The following is a 17,174-nucleotide window of genomic DNA, read 5'->3' on the forward strand; positions in this document are numbered from 1 at the left end:
CAGATTTGTTAGATTTTTAATAAGAACATGGAAATCCCAATCAGCCCTTCAACAAAATTAAAATACAGAAAGTGAAATTAAAGGTATTCTACAGTAAATGACTTTTATTAAAAAAACAAAAACAAAAACAAAAAAAAACTGTGAACATATAAACAAGCCTTCAGGGCACTACAGTACAGCCAGAAAGAAGATACATTATCCAATGTACCCATGGGCCAATGAATTCCATTATTTTCAAATAAATTTTTAATAAAACTCCACTGAGTTGGAAAGTTTCACTGAAAATATTTCTGGACAAAAACCCCCCAAAAAACAAAAAAGCCTCATGTAGGAAAATCACTTTCCCTCAAATTTGGAACTGTTACAAGGAGTCCGTCCCCAGGGAACGCTGGTAACAGATGGAAATGTTCCTGGAGTCACCATGTGTTTGTGTGTGGAGCACACGACAGCTCAGACAGGACAACGCTCTCTCAGATGGCTGTTCCCTCAAGATAGGACTGAGATGGGAGGGGGAGAAACAAAAAGAATCCCAAAACGCCAATTCTTTTAAATTCTGCTTTGGCTGATTTTGTGCTATAATGGGCAGTTGATTTCTAAAAAATCATATTTCTTCAAAGTGTTTTATCGAAAGGAAGACTAAATGTAATGTGCCTTTCCTCATAATCCAGGAAAACAACTGTGGTATTTCAAAAGTTCTAAAAATATCTACTTTCATGAAATAGTAACTATTTCACTACAAACCTATTTTTCACTAAATACACACGTTCCTAATCCTGGAGCCTCCTGGGAAAAGCAGTGGGTCCTCCCTGGGTCCTGCAAGACCCCAGTGTTCACGGGGGAGATGGTGGGGAATGGCTTCACCCTGTCTCCTGGGATGGGCTGTCAGAGGTCACGTGCAGAGACACTGTGAGGCTTCCACCAGGCATGTTTAAGCAATGAGCCCCTACTTGTACCAGTTATGTGATTCCCCATACCTCCAAACATTCCCAATTAACTAGGCACGAGAGAAAAAAAAGGAAAAAAAAGAAAGGTGTGCCCACATTCCTGGTTTCCACAAATCCCAGATCATAAGACTTCAGGAAAGCCAGCGATGTTCAGGCCATTCAGTCCCAAAGACCACAGGATGGGAATGTGGCACCCTCGGCTTGGAGTCCGAAGCTGTGTGTGAACTGTGCGGCTTTCCTGTGTCACAGCCTTCAGTGTTGAGGCAGCGTAGAAGAGTGGCTGGAGTTTGTAATACTGACCACACTGGCTCCAGGTGAAGCACCTCTGCTCCAGCAGAGAGCCCTGCCGTTCCCGGTTTGTGGGAGTGAAAGACCTGCTTCACAGGGGAGTCTGCCATCTCTCCACGCCTACGACCGGGCCAGTTTGGACTCATGAGCCTTGAGGGTGCCAACGGCATCTTTCACTGCGTGATAGATGATGTTCTTCACCTGGGGAGAGCGAACAGCAGTCAGAGCATGGCAGCCCGTTGTCTCTGCAAATGAAAACGTGTGTTCTAGGCTGCCTATACGCCCGCTGTTAGTGAGGAAGGCCCTCAACCAGGACTGTGTACTTTCCATACCCGTCCTAAAGCAGACCTACAAGTCACATAGCACATAAGGTCTATTCAAAAAGGAATAATGAAATCATTTGAAAGGCTATCTAATCACCACCATCTATGTGCTTCTATGTGCTGTGCATGACTACTAAGTTCTTTATGTGGACTTCCATTTAATTCTTACCATAATCCCATGAGGTACATTTTATTATTATGTCTTATTTTATAGACGAGAAACTGAAGAAATCAAGGTTCCAGGATTAAGAACCTCGCCTAAGGCCCTGTAGTGAATAGGAACACACTCAAACAAAGCGGGCAGGTAGGATTATTGGGTATTTTTCCTGATATGTATTTTCTAATTTGTCTAGAATGAGGTAAGAAGATAGAGTAAAAGTTACTGAAATAAAGTGAATATCTTAAATATAGTTTTAAACTAAGATGGTGAGTATTCTGAGGAAGGAAAGCAGGGAGATGGGATGGAGACTTCAACAATGTTTATGCTGTATATATGAATGCATATACGTGTTTTACCTCTTAAGCTTTGTGATGGGCACACAAGCCCCCTTGTGCTACTCTCTACTAAATTTTTGTATTAATTCAACAAATATTTACTGAGTACCTACTATACAACCAATATTGTGCTAGGGAAAAGCAGAGAATAAAATGGTAAAATCCTTGCCTTCATAGTTTAAATAGCTTATACTATAGTAGGGATAGAAACCAACAGATAAGATACAATGTTAGGTGGTAAAAAAAATACCACAGAAAATATAAAGCAGAGGATGGGACATAACCTGGTAGAAGTTGAAACCTAACGGAGGTGACATCTGAAAATATGTATGCCTGAATATTTGCATTATGTCTATAATGTCAATGTTATCTACTTATCAATATGATTATACTCTGTATAAGAATTTGATGGTTGAAATGGTTTATAATTTTGAAAAAGGAACAGGTTGAAGGTGACTGAAAATACCAACCAAGAAAAACCTCCAACCGCACTGGCCTCTGACCAAAGAAGACACACCGGAGCCACAGGTGATGGAGGCGAACAGGCCACTAAGTGAGAGGCTGGAGTGTGTACTCAGAACGCTGAAGTTCTGCTCAGGCAATCTTGCTTCTTTCTTCTTCTATGCTACTAAGCACCCGAATGTATTAACAATGAAATTCTGCCCTTAAAGTTCTAATCCACTTTAGATACAGAGGAAAACTGAATCTGATTGTCCAGCTTAGATCTACAGGGGAAAACCACCCCCACCCTCTTAGGCCATGGACTGAGTCATTAGCAGAGCTCTAAGCAACTGAGTCTGCACAGAAATTTGCTCTGAGAAGCCACTCCAGAGAAATATCCCTTCTCAGAAAAAAAAAAAAACCTGTCACAATGCTTTTCTCACCTGACTGGGGAAGTCAGTCTAGTGGCAGTGAACACTGTAACAGTCTATATCCCAGGGCGGAGAAAGAGAAGACTGTTACACTGTAAGTTATTAGGTTAAAACATGAGTCTTCTCTAAAACCAAATCTGAAGAGGACTGATCAAATACTTCCTTGGGGAAGACTCCATATCCCCAGACATAGCTCCCTTTATCATCTCTCCACAGTTTTACCTCCCAGAGCATACCCTCAGGAAACAGGATGGGCCTCCTGTGTGTGTAATCGAGTAGGAGATGAGAAGTGAAGGAGGAGCTATTTACCTGCAGTTTATCCTCATGATTTGTATGAGTGTTAGAGAGATGCCTGAATTCCTGCGTCAGGCGGAAACAGTGCTTTACGTGTTCTGGAGATACAAAATCTTCTGCTACTTTTATGCAGCTGTATAGATTGTGCACCTGGGAGGGAAAATATAAGGCATTAGAGTTTAGTAACATATGCAAAATTATATAGTTAAAAAAACAACTTCAGGAATACTTATAATAATTTCATTTTTATAAAGACAACACTTGTGGAAAAACTGTAAGTATAAATTTATAAATATAAAACATTAGTATATGCATAGAAAAGTATCTAGAAAAATATATACAAAACTATTAACAGGCTACCTCGGAGGAAGGCAGGATGAGGGGATCAAAAAGGGGTATGGGAGCGTCTATCTATGAACCAGGAGGTCACGGTTCAATTCCCAGTCAGGGAACATGCCCATGGATTCTTTCTCCATCATTGACTGTTTCTATCTCTTTCTCCCTCTCTGAAATAAAAAAAAATATATATATATATATTTTTTTTAAAAAGGGGGAGGAGGGTAATGGGAGTTGAGCTGAGACTTTCACTTTTTCTTTAATAGTTTCCATTGTTTGAAAAATTCTAAATGAGCATTTAAAATCACATAGAAGAAAATTAAAAACCAAACATAAATTGTAGTTTAAGAGCAATCTGTCTAATCCAGCCATTTATATTTATTGCCAGATCAGCAAGAAAGAAATAAGGAAGCTCATGGGACTATGAGGCCCAGTTCCAAAATGGACCCACCTGGTGTGGGGCTCCCGCAGGTATGAAGACGGCATCTCCCAGGAACTGAACGATGGCCCAGCCTTGCACACCATATTCTTCGTAGAGTCGCTTACGGAGGGTCTGGTCCAGGTACCAACTTTGGTCATGAATTGGGTCATGATCAGGGGGATTCTCTTGGCCTTGCTCTTCTCCAACCTGAAGCCATGACCAAAACACAAAGACGGAAAGATCAATAAATTACGAACAGCATATATTCCGCTTGTTGTAGCAGTGTCTCTCGTGGGCCAAAGCTTTCTTCTAAACAACATCCTCTCGGTGTAGATTCAGGCCTTCGGGGCATTTTGACGAGAGGCACAGGTCTGTAATGCCAGAAACCCCACATGAAACACCTTAGGCAGGCTGTCTCTGCATTCTCGGACCTGCAGTCTGTGACCTGGGTGCCCACCTCACCTTGCGGAGCAGCTCCCGGATCTTTTCTGCGTCCTTGGCTGCGTAGATGTGCCACAAAGCACCGGGCTTCTCCTTTCCATCGTGAATCCTCTGCTTTGTCACATCATCGGCATCTCCCTCGTCTATTGTCTTGAGTACTTCTGAAAAGAGCAAAATGCCACTTTTCAATATAACCAGTCATTTTAATACTTCGGAGTGAAGCAAAATGTCTAATTCAAAAAAATTTAGTCTCTACTGTTCTTATGTCTCTGGAATAATACAAGATAGAATCAAAAGTCATATAGGTCTAAGCTTCCTAAACACAGGAAGAGCAATCTTAATCTTTCTTATTTCACAGACACTGGGCATTTTTTTGGAGGCATAGCTGCTTTCATTTACAACGTATTTCTTTAAAAAACTATATTTTTATTGTTTTTAGAGAGGAAAGGAGGGGGTGAGAGAGACAGAAACATCAATGATGGGGGAGAATCATCAATTGGCTGCCTCCTGCATGCTCCCTACTGGGGAGTAAGCTAACAACCTGGGCACGTGCCCTTGACTGTACTCGAACCTGGGACCCTTTAGCTGCAGGCCTACCCTCTATTCACTGAGCCCTTTAAGACATACCTCTTGTTCAAACTGTGCAATCATATCTTATGTTCAAACTGCAGGTTAGCTCCTGCTGCAAGTAGATGAACTCTATACTTTCTCAGACCTCTTCTAAATGCTATGGATAATGATATGGTTTAAAGTCATGACATATAAAGCTTCTCTGGCAAGTTACGGGGGCTGGCTTCTAATGCTTATATATTACAACCTCTCAAAGGACAACACAGTGGAAGGATCTGTAGATGTGCAGTATCAAAAGCAAATGTATGGCAGGACATATACCAAAGTAATAATACTGATTATCTATGAACCTTGAGATTTTGAGTTACTTATTTTCTTCTTTAAAATTGCCTATGTTTTCTAAAACTTCCATAATTAACACATATTAATCTTATACTGAGAAAGCAGGGAGTATAGATGCAGCAAAATACACTTTCATGCTTCATTTCTGTGCAAGTGACCTATCTTTATCATCTGTCATCCACAGCTGATCTGGCTGATGACCAAGTAGGCTGGTTTGCCATTCCTTCTTCATTCCTCTTTGTGGTGCTACACATTCTCCCAGAATGACTGGTCAGATACACAAGTAGCCTCTTCTCTGCTAAAACCTCCCTTTGTCTAAAAACATACGCAGGGCACCATATTAGGCCTGGAAGAAATTTAAGAAAAAGCCACTGCCTGATTGGCGTGGCTCAGTGGTTGAGCGTCGACCTATGAACCAGGAGGAGATGGTTTGATTCTCAGTCAGGGCACATGCTTGGGTTGCAGGCTCAATCCCGTGTGGGGTGTGCAGGAGGCAACCGATCAATTATTCTCTCTCATCACTGATGTTTCTATTTCTCTCTCCCTTCCTCTCTGAAATCAATAAAAATATATTAAAATAAATAAATAAAAGAAAAAGCCACTGGCCCTGATTGAGGGGAAGACACCCAATTCTATGCCCAAGGCCATGCCTCAAACAGTGGATTCTAGAAATCGTACCTTCATCATGAGCACCTTCCCCGACGGGGATCCCAACATACACCATCACGTTAACTGCATCAGACACATCCAAGTGAAGGTTTGTTGTGCCAACTCTTCTATCTTCCGCTGTTATCAAGCCTGAAGGCAAAAGATGAAAGAGAATATTTTGAAGAATCCATATAGACCCTGCAAGTGAAAACATACTCAAAGATACTTTTAATTGAATAACATTGGAAGAATATCTTGTTTATGACTTTCATCTCTTTAAGACTGATTTCTAGCTTGGTTGATACTACTGTTTTACTAGCATCGATTGGCGGCTTCCTGCATGCCCCCACTGGGGTATCCAGCCCACAACTTGGGCATGTGCCCTCATCAGGAGTTGAACTGGCAACCTTCCTGTGGACAGGATGATGCCACACCAACTGAGCCACTTCAGTCAGGGCAAAAATGATTTCTTCTTCAAAAGCAAAACAGATATGGGCATTAGGACACATACCAAATATAGCTTGGCCCTAGCTAGTTTGGCTCAGTGGATAGAGTGTCAGCCTGTGGAACAAAGGGCCCCAGGTTCAATTCTGATCCAAGAAACGTACATTGGTTGCAGGCTCCTCCCCGGCCCAGAGCCCTGGTCGGGGCTCATGCAGGAGGCAACCAATTGATGTGTTTCTCTCACATCGATATTTCTCTCTGTCTTTCCCTCTCTCTAAAAATCAATAGAAAAATATGCTCGGGTGAAGATTAAAAAAAAATTGCCGAAACTGGTTTGGCTCAGTGGTAGAGCGTTGGTCTGCGGACTGAAAGGTCCCAGGTTTGATTCCGGTCAGGGGCATGTACATTGGTTGCGGGCACATCCCCAGTAGGGGGTGTGCAAGAGGCAGCTGGTCGATGTTTCTTTCTCATCGGCGTTTCTATCTCTCTATCTCTCTCCCTTCCTCTCTGTAAAAAATCAATAAAAATATTTAAAAAAAAATTAATAAAATAAATACAGCTTGGTTTTCACAGTGATTTAGGATGTTATTGAAACTTCACAAAGAGCTGGTTGGGTAGCATAGTACTCAGCTTCTTCACTGTTACTTTATCAGTCTCTTAAAAACCAAGATTCATGCTTCCTTGTATAGAATTTTTGAGAGGATACTTTCTAACTACCACAGATATACAAACTGACTGGACCCATATGGATACTATGCAAACTAGTACGATGAAAGCAAACGTATTCAAGACCATCCTGGATACTATTAACTTTTCTAGCACCTGACACTGCCCTCTATCATCTCTATACGCCCTTTATAGGTGGAATGGGAACAATAATGTCCAAAAAGAGCAATATGGCCTCACTCTCATACCATAGGCATTGTACATCTTGGGGCCGAGATCAGGCCTTACGAAGTAGCTGGGTAGCCTAGAGGCCAGATTGAGTCTGCCATCTCGTTTGGTATATTCTGGCAGAGGAAGGTTCTCCATCAGATCTTCAAACCTACAAAAAAAGCAGGAAAGATGACTTAATTTGTTAACTGGTGGAAAAAGGCAAAGAGGCAAAGTTCATTTTTCTGTGATGACTTTATGACGGCTTCAGCAAGGAAAAGTCTCTCAAGACAACCCACTGTAATTCACTAACCTTGTTGGCATCATGTCCCGAAAATCTTCCCCCGGAGGCCAGTCCTTGAGTTTGAGCACCATTGGCTGTCCATCTTCTGACCTTAATCGTTCTGGAAGACAGAAACACTTTTGCAAACATCTGCTGGGTTGGCTGTTGTATGATTTTCCAGGGACTACAAAATTTAGGAGACTAAGAGAAGACTAAGCTCTTATTTTCAGACTTGTAAACTCCCATAATGGACTAGATGGGCTGTTTTTCTCACCCACTGCTTTAGTACACCTATAATTTTCTACCTCAGAGGAAAGGCAAAGAGGCAAAGTTCATTGTTCTGTGATGAATTCTATCCCCCTTCTTCCTTAGGGTGAAAGTGTGCTTCACACACTCTGTGGATCACATGCTTAAGCTCAGATGAGGTCTGGAAGGTATGCAATTGCCAAGCTAGCTACCCGGTTAGCAACAGGCAAAAATGTTCCTCCCACCAAGAGGCTATATGTTGCTGTTCTGTGGGCATAACTGAACACAGAGATGCTTACTTCCCAGTTTGTCATTACTGAACTAGATATAAGAGCTACTTACTGCATATGATCTCAAAGCCATCCCAGAAATCCCGAACTTTCACATCAGAAATTATAGCACAGTTCCTGCAGTTCACCAAGTCCACATCCTGGTCTCCAAATTCTTGGCTAAAGGCTTCTGGCTTCCAGAGTTCAGACTTGAGCTTTTTATGTACCCCTGAAACCAGCACTGGCTGTGGAAAGAAAAATATCCCACTTAGGAAATACTCTGAGCTCAGGGCGAAGGGAGATAATAGAAGGGTTTCCTGGGGGCCAACGTTTCTTGTCCATGATGATTTACCGTTCCTTCCCAGTTTCAGAATCTCTGATTTCAACCTGTCACCTACAGCAAATAAAAACCATTCCTACTCCATTAGACTTCACTCTCACCCTGGGAATGTGCCATGGAAATCACGTCTGTTGCCCTGATATCTATCACTATTTTTAGGTGAGAGGAAAAAATGTGACAAATGAAGCTTTTAGAATACTTCTGTGGGAATGAAAAAAAAAAAAAAAAAATCCAGACAATTCCATAATCTTTCCCTTCCTCAAGCACCTTGTAAAGTATAAAAATTAGGCAGCGTTATAGAAAGAAAGAAAGGAAGAAAGAAAGAAAGGAAGAAAGGAAGAAAGGAAGAAAGGAAGAAAGGAAGAAAGAAAGAAAGAAAGAAAGAAAGAAAGAAAGAAAGAGGCTAATATAATAAAAGGCTAATATGCATATTGTTCCCTTGGGAGTTTGACCCACAGGGAATTTGACCACTCGCTATGACGTGTGCTGACTACCAGGGGGTGGTGCAGAATGAAGGAAGGCCCTGATCAGCCCTGATTACCGGCCAGGCCTAGTGCACAAATTTTGTGCACTGGGCCTCTAGTAAATAAATAAAGAAGAAAAAAAATTAGGCAGTGTTATCACACTATCACAAAAACTTGTATGTCTTTAAAATTTTTACCTAGAAAAAGTACCACCCACTTCCACCCATCTTGGTCTTACCACACATCACACTTAAGGATTTTCCCCTAAAGGTGTCATTAATGCTAGCTAACCACCTAACAGGAATTTCAACAGCCCTATTAAGAACAGAGGTCCACAGCTTAGAAATAAAAGACTCCATAATGTGTTCTCAGGGATCTCTGATTTTTAAAAATCCAAGAAAACTCGAAGTAGCAAGACTGTCTATAATGAACTTCTGTGTGTCTCTCAGAGAGACTTGCAGCTCTCCGGTGGCTGCGGCAGATAGGCAGCACAGGGAACTGCTTATTCTCGCTTACCTGGCCTTGCTTCCAACACTCTCGGAAGATCTTCCAATTGTTTTTGTTGCTGGGGTCATGGAGACAGAGAAGCCTCCCATCACAGAGCCAGGAGTGAGAGGTGTGGGGGTCCAGCACATTTAACCCCATCACCATCTCCTTCACCTCCTTTTGGGTGTCAGTCACGTTGCAGGCCCGCTTTGCAGCATCTGAGGTTTTCTTATTTTCTACCACTGAGGCAATAATGTGGTCAAGGAAGTTAGGTAGACTGGCCTTGTTCTTTACTCCCTGCCAGACACAAATCCACAGGTTAAGTTTGACGGATGCAGCATGAAAAGAGCATTCACAAATTTGTCTAATAGTTGTATTCATAAGAAGTTCTGCTTACTTGATTAGATTTCATAAGTTTAAATGTCTTTTATAATTGGAAGAAGGAACCTATTAAGTCAGTATCTTAAATTTCCCTATCCTTCATATTTGCTTCACGTTAATGAATGGAAAGTACAGAAAGATCCCCTGTGCCTCAAGAGATTTGATACTCAATTAATATCTTTGCATTCAGCCCTTAATTTGTATTAAGCATATGCATGTAGACCAGAGGAATCACAAAATACTGTAAATGAGTGAAAAATATAATTTACTTTGTGGGTTATAAATTTTGTGATTATAATGCCCAAGGGATATATAAAATAATTGGGCTTTATTTTATATAATAAATAATCCTATGCCTGCTATGGCTAAAGTGTTACTAATCATTGTCTCTATTGAGTACATGAAATCATAAAACATCCTGAGAAAGTTTAAAAATAAAAATAAAAACTGGAAGGGGAAGCTAAGAACAAGTATATAAAAAAAAAAAAATAGTGGCAAAGTAATTTCTTTAAAGTCATTTATCCAAAAGAGACAAATAACCCACACTGTACAAAGTTCGACCATCCACAGTTCATCAAATTTCAGCTATTAATCATAAAATAGAATGAGAAACATGTTTATGTACTACTTTGAAATGATCTTCAAGATGTATAAACTGGAAACAGAAAAACACTATGTAGCCCTGAAAGGACACTCATGAAACAATAGTGACCTCTAGAAAGGAAACATGTGGCTGGGAGACACCAAGGAAGACTTTTCACTGTATCTTTAAAGTTGTGTACCTTGTGAATTCACTTCAGCAAATGCTTACTAAGCACCAGTATGTGTCAAACACTGTGGCACTGGGGATATAGTGATGAGTAAAACAATAAAAAATGCCTTTAAGAAGAGGCGATCAGACAATAAATAAAACACACATTAAGCCAGGTGGTAGTTTAGTGCAATGGTAAAAATAGTAAGTGTAGAAAAAACAGATATGAGTGGAGGATGGGTGTGAGATGGACTTTTTAAAAGGTGGTCTAAGGCCGAAACCGGTTTGGCTCAGTGGATAGAGTGTCAGCCTGCGGATTGAAAGGTCCCAGGTTCGAATCCAATCAAGGGCATGTACCTTGGTTGTGGGCACATCCCCAGTAGGGGGTGTGCAGGAGGCAGCTGATCGATGATTCTCTCTCATCGATGTTTCTAACTCTCTATCTCTCTCTCTTCTTCTCTGTAAAAAATCAATAAAACATATTAAAAAAAAATAAAATAAATAAAAGGTGGTCTAAGAAGTCTTACTGAGAAGGTGACATTTTGGGAGGGAGGAGAGGAAGTTGATGAAGCAAGCCATGTGGTTACCCGAGAAAGAAAGCTCTAGTGGAGAAAAGGACAAGTGCAAGGGCTCTGAAGAGGTGCATGCCGGACCACGTTCAAGGAATAGCAAGAAGTTGTGCGAGGCCAGAAGAGGGTGAACAAGAGGGAGAGTGGTAGTTGAAGTCAGAGAAGTGAGAAGACATATAGCTGGGGTGGAGCCTTAAAGTCCACTGAAAGGATTCTGCTTATGAGAGAAACAGGAAGTCTATAAAGGATTTTAGGCAGAGGTGACATGTTTTGACCTATAATTAATTAATTAATTAATTAATTAAAATATTTTTGTTTTCAGAGTGGAAGGGAGAGGGAGAGAAACATCATTGATGAGAGAGAATCATTGATTGGCTGACTTCGGCACAGCCCTTACTGGGGATCGAGCCTGCAATCTGAGCATGTGCCCTTGACCAGAATTGAACCTGGGACCATTCAATCTGCAGGCTGACACGCTATCCCCTGAGCGAAACCGGCTAGGGTTTGACCTGTATTTTATTTTATTTATTTTAAAATATATTTTATTGATTCTTCACAGAGAAGAAGGGAGAGAGATAGTTAGAAACATCGATGAGGGAGAGTCATCGATCAGCCGCCTCCTGCACACCCCCCACTGGGGATGTACCCTCAACCAAGGTACATGCCCTTGACCGGAATCGAACCTGGGACCCTTCAGTCCGCATGCTAACGCCCTATCCAATGAGCAAAACTGGTTTCAGCTTGACCTGTATTTTATTTATTTATTTATTTTTAAATATATATATTTTTTTACAGAGAGGAAGGGAGAGAGATAAGAGAGCTAGAAATGTCGATGAGAGAGAAACATCGACCAGCTGCCTCTTGCACACCCCCTACCAGGGATGTGCCCGCAACCAACATACATGCCCTTGACCGGAATCGAACTTGGGACCTTTCAGTCTGCAGACTGAAGCTCTACCGCTAAGCCAAACCGGTTTCGGCTTGACCTGTATTTTAAAAGGATTACCTAGCTGCTGTGTAAAATAGACTGCAGAGTGAAAAGAGAAGCAATAAAGAGGGCCCGAGAAAGGAATTTATTGCAAAAATGCACACAAGGGGATGTTGGCTCAGACCAGAGGGAAAGAAACTGACTTGATGAGAAATGAGTGGACTCTATACATTTTGAAGATCAAATTGAAAGAATTTGCTGACAGATTAGATATGAAATATGAGGGGAGTCCCAAATGATTGCAAGATTGGAGAATGGAGATCCAACTGGCCAAGAGAGAAAAACTGAAGGAGAAGCAAGCAGGCTTACAGGTAGATCAGGAGTGTAGTCTTAAGAAGTGTTAGGTTTGGGGCATCTGTTAGATGTCCAAAGAATACAATACCAATATACTGCTTACGTAAAAAAATAAAAATGAATGCCTGTCAAGAAAACAAAGTAGTTTCTACTGATGATAGATAATTTCAATGTCTCATGTCCACTGACTTCCTAACATGGCACAAAAGGTTCATTACTTAAAAGGACCCCAAACTTCATGTGAAGAAGGATTGTTGGCTGGACAATGTAGCCAACACAAGTCACCCGCCTACCCTCGAACCCAGCTATCAGATTTCTGATGGTTCTCGCATGGAAAAGCAGCAACGGCGCGAGTTGTGGAGAGGACACTTACTGCTGAGGATGTAGAGAAGACCGGGGGGAAGGGTATGCCTGTGTCCAAGGGGGTCTGAGGAAGCTTTCCGGGACCGGAGTGAAGGAGGTCTCGAAGGCTAGAGCCTTCGGTTTTGTTGTTGGAGGCAGTGGGACCCAGTAACAGACTGTTAAAAAGCTTTGGAGTCTTTGCAGTGGAGTTGAACGAGTCCAGCCCAAAGGGTGAATGAGACTCTTTACTGAGCACCGACCTCAGGGACCCTGCTTCTGTAAGAACATAACCGGGAACAGCATTAGCACAACAAGGAACACCAGCAGGCAAATGACTCCTAAAAATCAGCAAGGGGGAGGAGGAAAGACTTTCCTCTCCTCTCCCCTGCCCCCCACACTATGCATGGTTTGTCTGGGCCACGCCTGATGAGCTAGAACTATGGTAGGTTTCATGCCAAAGTGAAGCTCTCCTACTTCTTCCTTTCTTTTCCAGATCTGGATTTCACACTTCTTTTGTTCCCATCCACCTTTCATTTCCCTCACTTTCTAAGACAGTGTTTCTTCCAGTGGGTCTCCAGATCACCTGAAGTGCTTGTTAAAAATGGAGATTCTTGGTCTTGTCCTCATTTAATAGTTCTGGTGGGGCACATGGAATCTGCATTTTTAATGATTCCCCAGTGAAAACTGTTTACCCCTGGCTGCATAACAGAGCCATTTGGGAAGCTTATTAAAAAAATCTTGCATCAATTTTGTCTAAAAGAGGTCTGGGGTAGAGACCAGGCATGTGCCTTTTTTAAAAAGCTCCACTTCTAGAAAAAGTCACATGAGATCCCCTTGTTTTATGTGATCAGCCAGAGAAAGCAAGTGGCATGTTTCATAAATGTTGATGGCAATGTGTGAGTTTGAAGAATCCAAGAATAACTCAAGTGATCCACCCCCATGCAGGGCAGAGGCTTCTGTCCATCTCACCTTTTGTTTCTTCTTTAGCTTTCTGAGTTGCCAAATCCGCCAGCCAGTGCAGGGCAGAGGAGGGTGGGGCTGTGTCAGGACAAAGGGGCCTGATGGCTTTTAGCTCACTACTGCTGTTTGATGCCAAACTGTCCGCTTTTGGAGGCTCATCAGCTCTGATGTCAATGCTGTCAGCTTTGGGATCGGTCTCTGGAGTTGTTACCGCTGCAGTTCCTCCTCCCCCTGAGAAGGTGGTTTCACTTCCAGAAGAGGCACTAGGGTTATTGGTAGGAAGCTAAAGCACAGAAGGCCAACATCGTTAGAGTGCTGTCCTGTGGAGCAAAAATAATGGCTACATAGGTCTAGTTAGAGGACTCTAAGTCAGGGAAAACAGTCTGAAACTATCCCGTAAACTGTTCATTCATTCAGCCAATATATATTCATAGAGTCATATGATGTGACAGAAACTAGCTAGGTTCTGTGGAAAGAGCAGTGAAAAAGGCTTGAAAATAAAACATGGTTTTGTTTAGCATGTCTAAGGCTCAAACTGGGCAATGGCAAATTGGTGATCAGAATCTGACCCCATAGAGCTGTTTTAAAGTTAAATGAGATAGTATATGCAAGGAGCTTAGCTTATTTTCTGGCATACATAACTCAATAAATGTTTATTATTCTATTCTTGAAACTTCCATATGATTTGCTTTAATATGGCAACTCTACTGAAAATATATCTTGAGGTCCCTCAGCATTAATCTCTGAGCCTTTTATTGACCAGATATTAATAGTAGCATTCCTGGAAGGGCCTCCAAATGTAATCAGTTAGTTGTGTATATGTGAGTTTAAACACACACACACACACACACACACACACACACACACATATCACACCCCAGCCTCTTGTTCAAAAGTCATAAATAGGAATGACCTCTACCTCTGACACAGCAATGAGAAAACCAGACCCTCTTTGGAGGCTGGGATTGCTTTCAGGTCAGCAGGCCAATCTTTATATCTCTGTCCTTTATACCTAACATGACAAGGACAGGATCCATGCACAGAGAGGACTGTATTCCTAGTAACCTTTTCTATACTCTTCACCTACACTGGACCCTGAGGTATAAATCTTGACAAGATACAAAGAATCTCTGTATTATTTATCAACTAAAATGTGAATTGGCTTTAAAGATGAATCAAGAGAAACTTGTACCAGTCAGAGGGAATTAAAATCTCTTGAATAACTCATATTAAAGTTTCACTCACAAACCCCACTTTACCTGTGATATCCCATTGGTGACAGCAGGTCTCAACACAGATTTGTTTTGCCGACTAATACAAGGGCAGTTTGCTTTAATTCCCCATTTGCCCCGGGCAGCATGTACCATATCTCCAATATTATAAAGAGCTGGAAAAGAGACACAGTAATAATAACAATAACATTAGAATTCCCGTATGTTCAGGTGTTGTGCTAAAGACCTTACTTAAAGTCCCCCCCAAAAAACACAAACAAAAACACTAGAAAAAGTGGGGAGAAAAAAAAGGCCAATGTGAAACTGACACAAACCTTTAACTAATGCTTAGACCAGAAGGGAGCAGCACCCTACCACTGCACTCAGGGAGCCCTCTGCTTGGAAGCACTGGGGTATAAGGGTGCAGGTGTGCTCCCCGAGCCCCAAGCTTTCTTTTGTGAAGAAAAATATAAGCAGGAGTTTTACAGGCTCACCACCGCTAATGCATATGGGTTAGTGGAGGTGCGCAAGCTGGAAACAGACTGTCAAGAGGAATCAATGAAGTAAACTGGGACTTTGACACAAACACGACCAGTTACTCCTGCTGTTAAATTGCCTTCCTCAGTTTGATTAGCTTCATTTTTGATTAACTTCAGCTGGATTTTTAAAAACCTAAAACCAAAGGTCTTTCTGACAGCATGGAACTGGATTTTTCTATTTTGGTCCTGCCAACCATAAAAATGTAAAATGATATGTAGAAAGGTAATCAACCTCTCCCATCAGAAAGGTGAAGCAAAATGTGTGCAGTGGCTGCACACAAGCTAACACCTCTCTAAATATTCAAATCCTTGGAGAAATCTGGTGAGGCTTAAAAAATATATAAGGCCGGCATCAACTATTTCACCAACTTTATAATGTATGAATTCTATCTTTAAATCCCTCCTCTTCCCTGCTTCCACACACCAAGTCTAAAACAGGCATTTCCTTACCTGTGCCAGGGATAATCTGTGTGGGCATTAGATTCTCTGGCTCATGGGACTGCCCCTTTGCACATTTCAACCAGGAGAAAACCTCTTCATCACCCATCTCTTCTGTTTCTGAAATAAGTAAAATGCCTTCACTTAGGAGGTCACAGGACATAGCACATTTCCATCTCCCTTCCTAAAGTTCCCTTGGAGCCCTTTCTCAACCCTTGGCCACCAATGATCAACTTTCTAACACTAAAGTTTTGCTTTTTTCTAGAATTTCATATAACTGGAAGTATACAGTATATAGTCATTTGCATTGGGTTTCTTTTATTTAGCATCATGATCTTGAAATTCATCCATATTGTTGCATGTATCAGTAATTCATTCCTTTTTGTGGCTGAGTGGAATTCTAGGGTATGAATGTACCCTATTTTGTTTACCCATTCATTGGCTGGTTTCCAAATTTTGGCTATTATGAATAAAGCTATCATAAATTTTCAGGTACAAGGACATGTTTTAATTTCTTTTGTAAATACCTAGAAGTGGGATGCTATGCCTTCATCTGGCTTTGATATGAGTGTGATGCTGCCTTCATAAATGGGTTCCTAAGCATTTCCTCCTATTTCCTCAGTTTGTGTAGAACTGGTATTATTTCCTCCTTAAATGTTTGATACAACTTTGGGCCTAAAGTTTTCTTTGTTGGAAGATTTTCTAAACTACAAATTCAATTTCTTTTTTCTTTAAAAAAAAAATAATAATTTAAAAAAATATATATTCCATTGATTTCTACAGAGAGGAAGGGAGAGAGACAGAGAGCCAGAAATGTCGATGAGAGAGAAACATCGACCATCTGCCTCCTGCACACCCCCCATTGGGGACGTGCCCGCAAACTGGGGACGTGCCCGCAACCAACGTACATGCCCCTGAGCAGAATCGAACCCGGGACCCCTCAGTCCGCAGACTGACGCTCCACCACTGAGCCAAACTGGTTTCGGTCAAATTCAATTTCTTAATATTAGGTTATATAGGTTGTATTTCTTCTTGAGGAATTTGACAGTTTGTGTCTTTCATAAAATTTGTCCATTATATTTAAGTTGTCAAATGTTTCAGTATAATGATCTGTAGTAATGACCTATCATTCCTACTATTGGTAAAGTGCATCTTCTCACCCTTTTTTTTTTAAAACTAGTTTTCTCAAGCAGAAGTTTAGCTGTTTGAAATACTGCTTCTTTTCTAATATAAGTGTTTAGTGCTTTAAATTTCCCTATAAGTGCTGCTTTAATTGTATTCCACAAATGTCAATCCACTGTGTTTGAACCTTATTTATTTCA

The 17,174-nt window shown here is 41.3% G+C and overlaps 1 protein-coding gene across 1 annotated transcript in view; it reads right to left on the reverse strand.

Moving 5' to 3' along the window:
* Nucleotides 1-17,174, reverse strand: part of KDM3B (lysine demethylase 3B) — a 57,140-nt gene continuing 39,966 nt past the window's right edge. Inside the window, exons 12-24 of the mRNA XM_084884659.1 lie at nt 15,865-15,972; nt 14,924-15,051; nt 13,674-13,947; nt 12,736-12,980; nt 9,410-9,676; nt 8,163-8,334; nt 7,605-7,695; nt 7,333-7,463; nt 6,005-6,124; nt 4,436-4,575; nt 4,004-4,180; nt 3,232-3,366; nt 1-1,433 (exon numbers count right to left, since the gene is read on the reverse strand). Of these exons, the coding sequence (XP_084740785.1) occupies nt 1,353-1,433; nt 3,232-3,366; nt 4,004-4,180; nt 4,436-4,575; nt 6,005-6,124; nt 7,333-7,463; nt 7,605-7,695; nt 8,163-8,334; nt 9,410-9,676; nt 12,736-12,980; nt 13,674-13,947; nt 14,924-15,051; nt 15,865-15,972 (2,069 nt within the window). The 3' untranslated portion in view covers nt 1-1,352. The remainder of the gene's footprint in view (nt 1,434-3,231; nt 3,367-4,003; nt 4,181-4,435; nt 4,576-6,004; nt 6,125-7,332; nt 7,464-7,604; nt 7,696-8,162; nt 8,335-9,409; nt 9,677-12,735; nt 12,981-13,673; nt 13,948-14,923; nt 15,052-15,864; nt 15,973-17,174) is intronic.

The sequence above is a fragment of the Pipistrellus hanaki genome (assembly GCF_964339955.1).
Source record: "Pipistrellus hanaki genome assembly, chromosome: 5".
Taxonomy (NCBI): domain Eukaryota; kingdom Metazoa; phylum Chordata; class Mammalia; order Chiroptera; family Vespertilionidae; genus Pipistrellus; species Pipistrellus hanaki.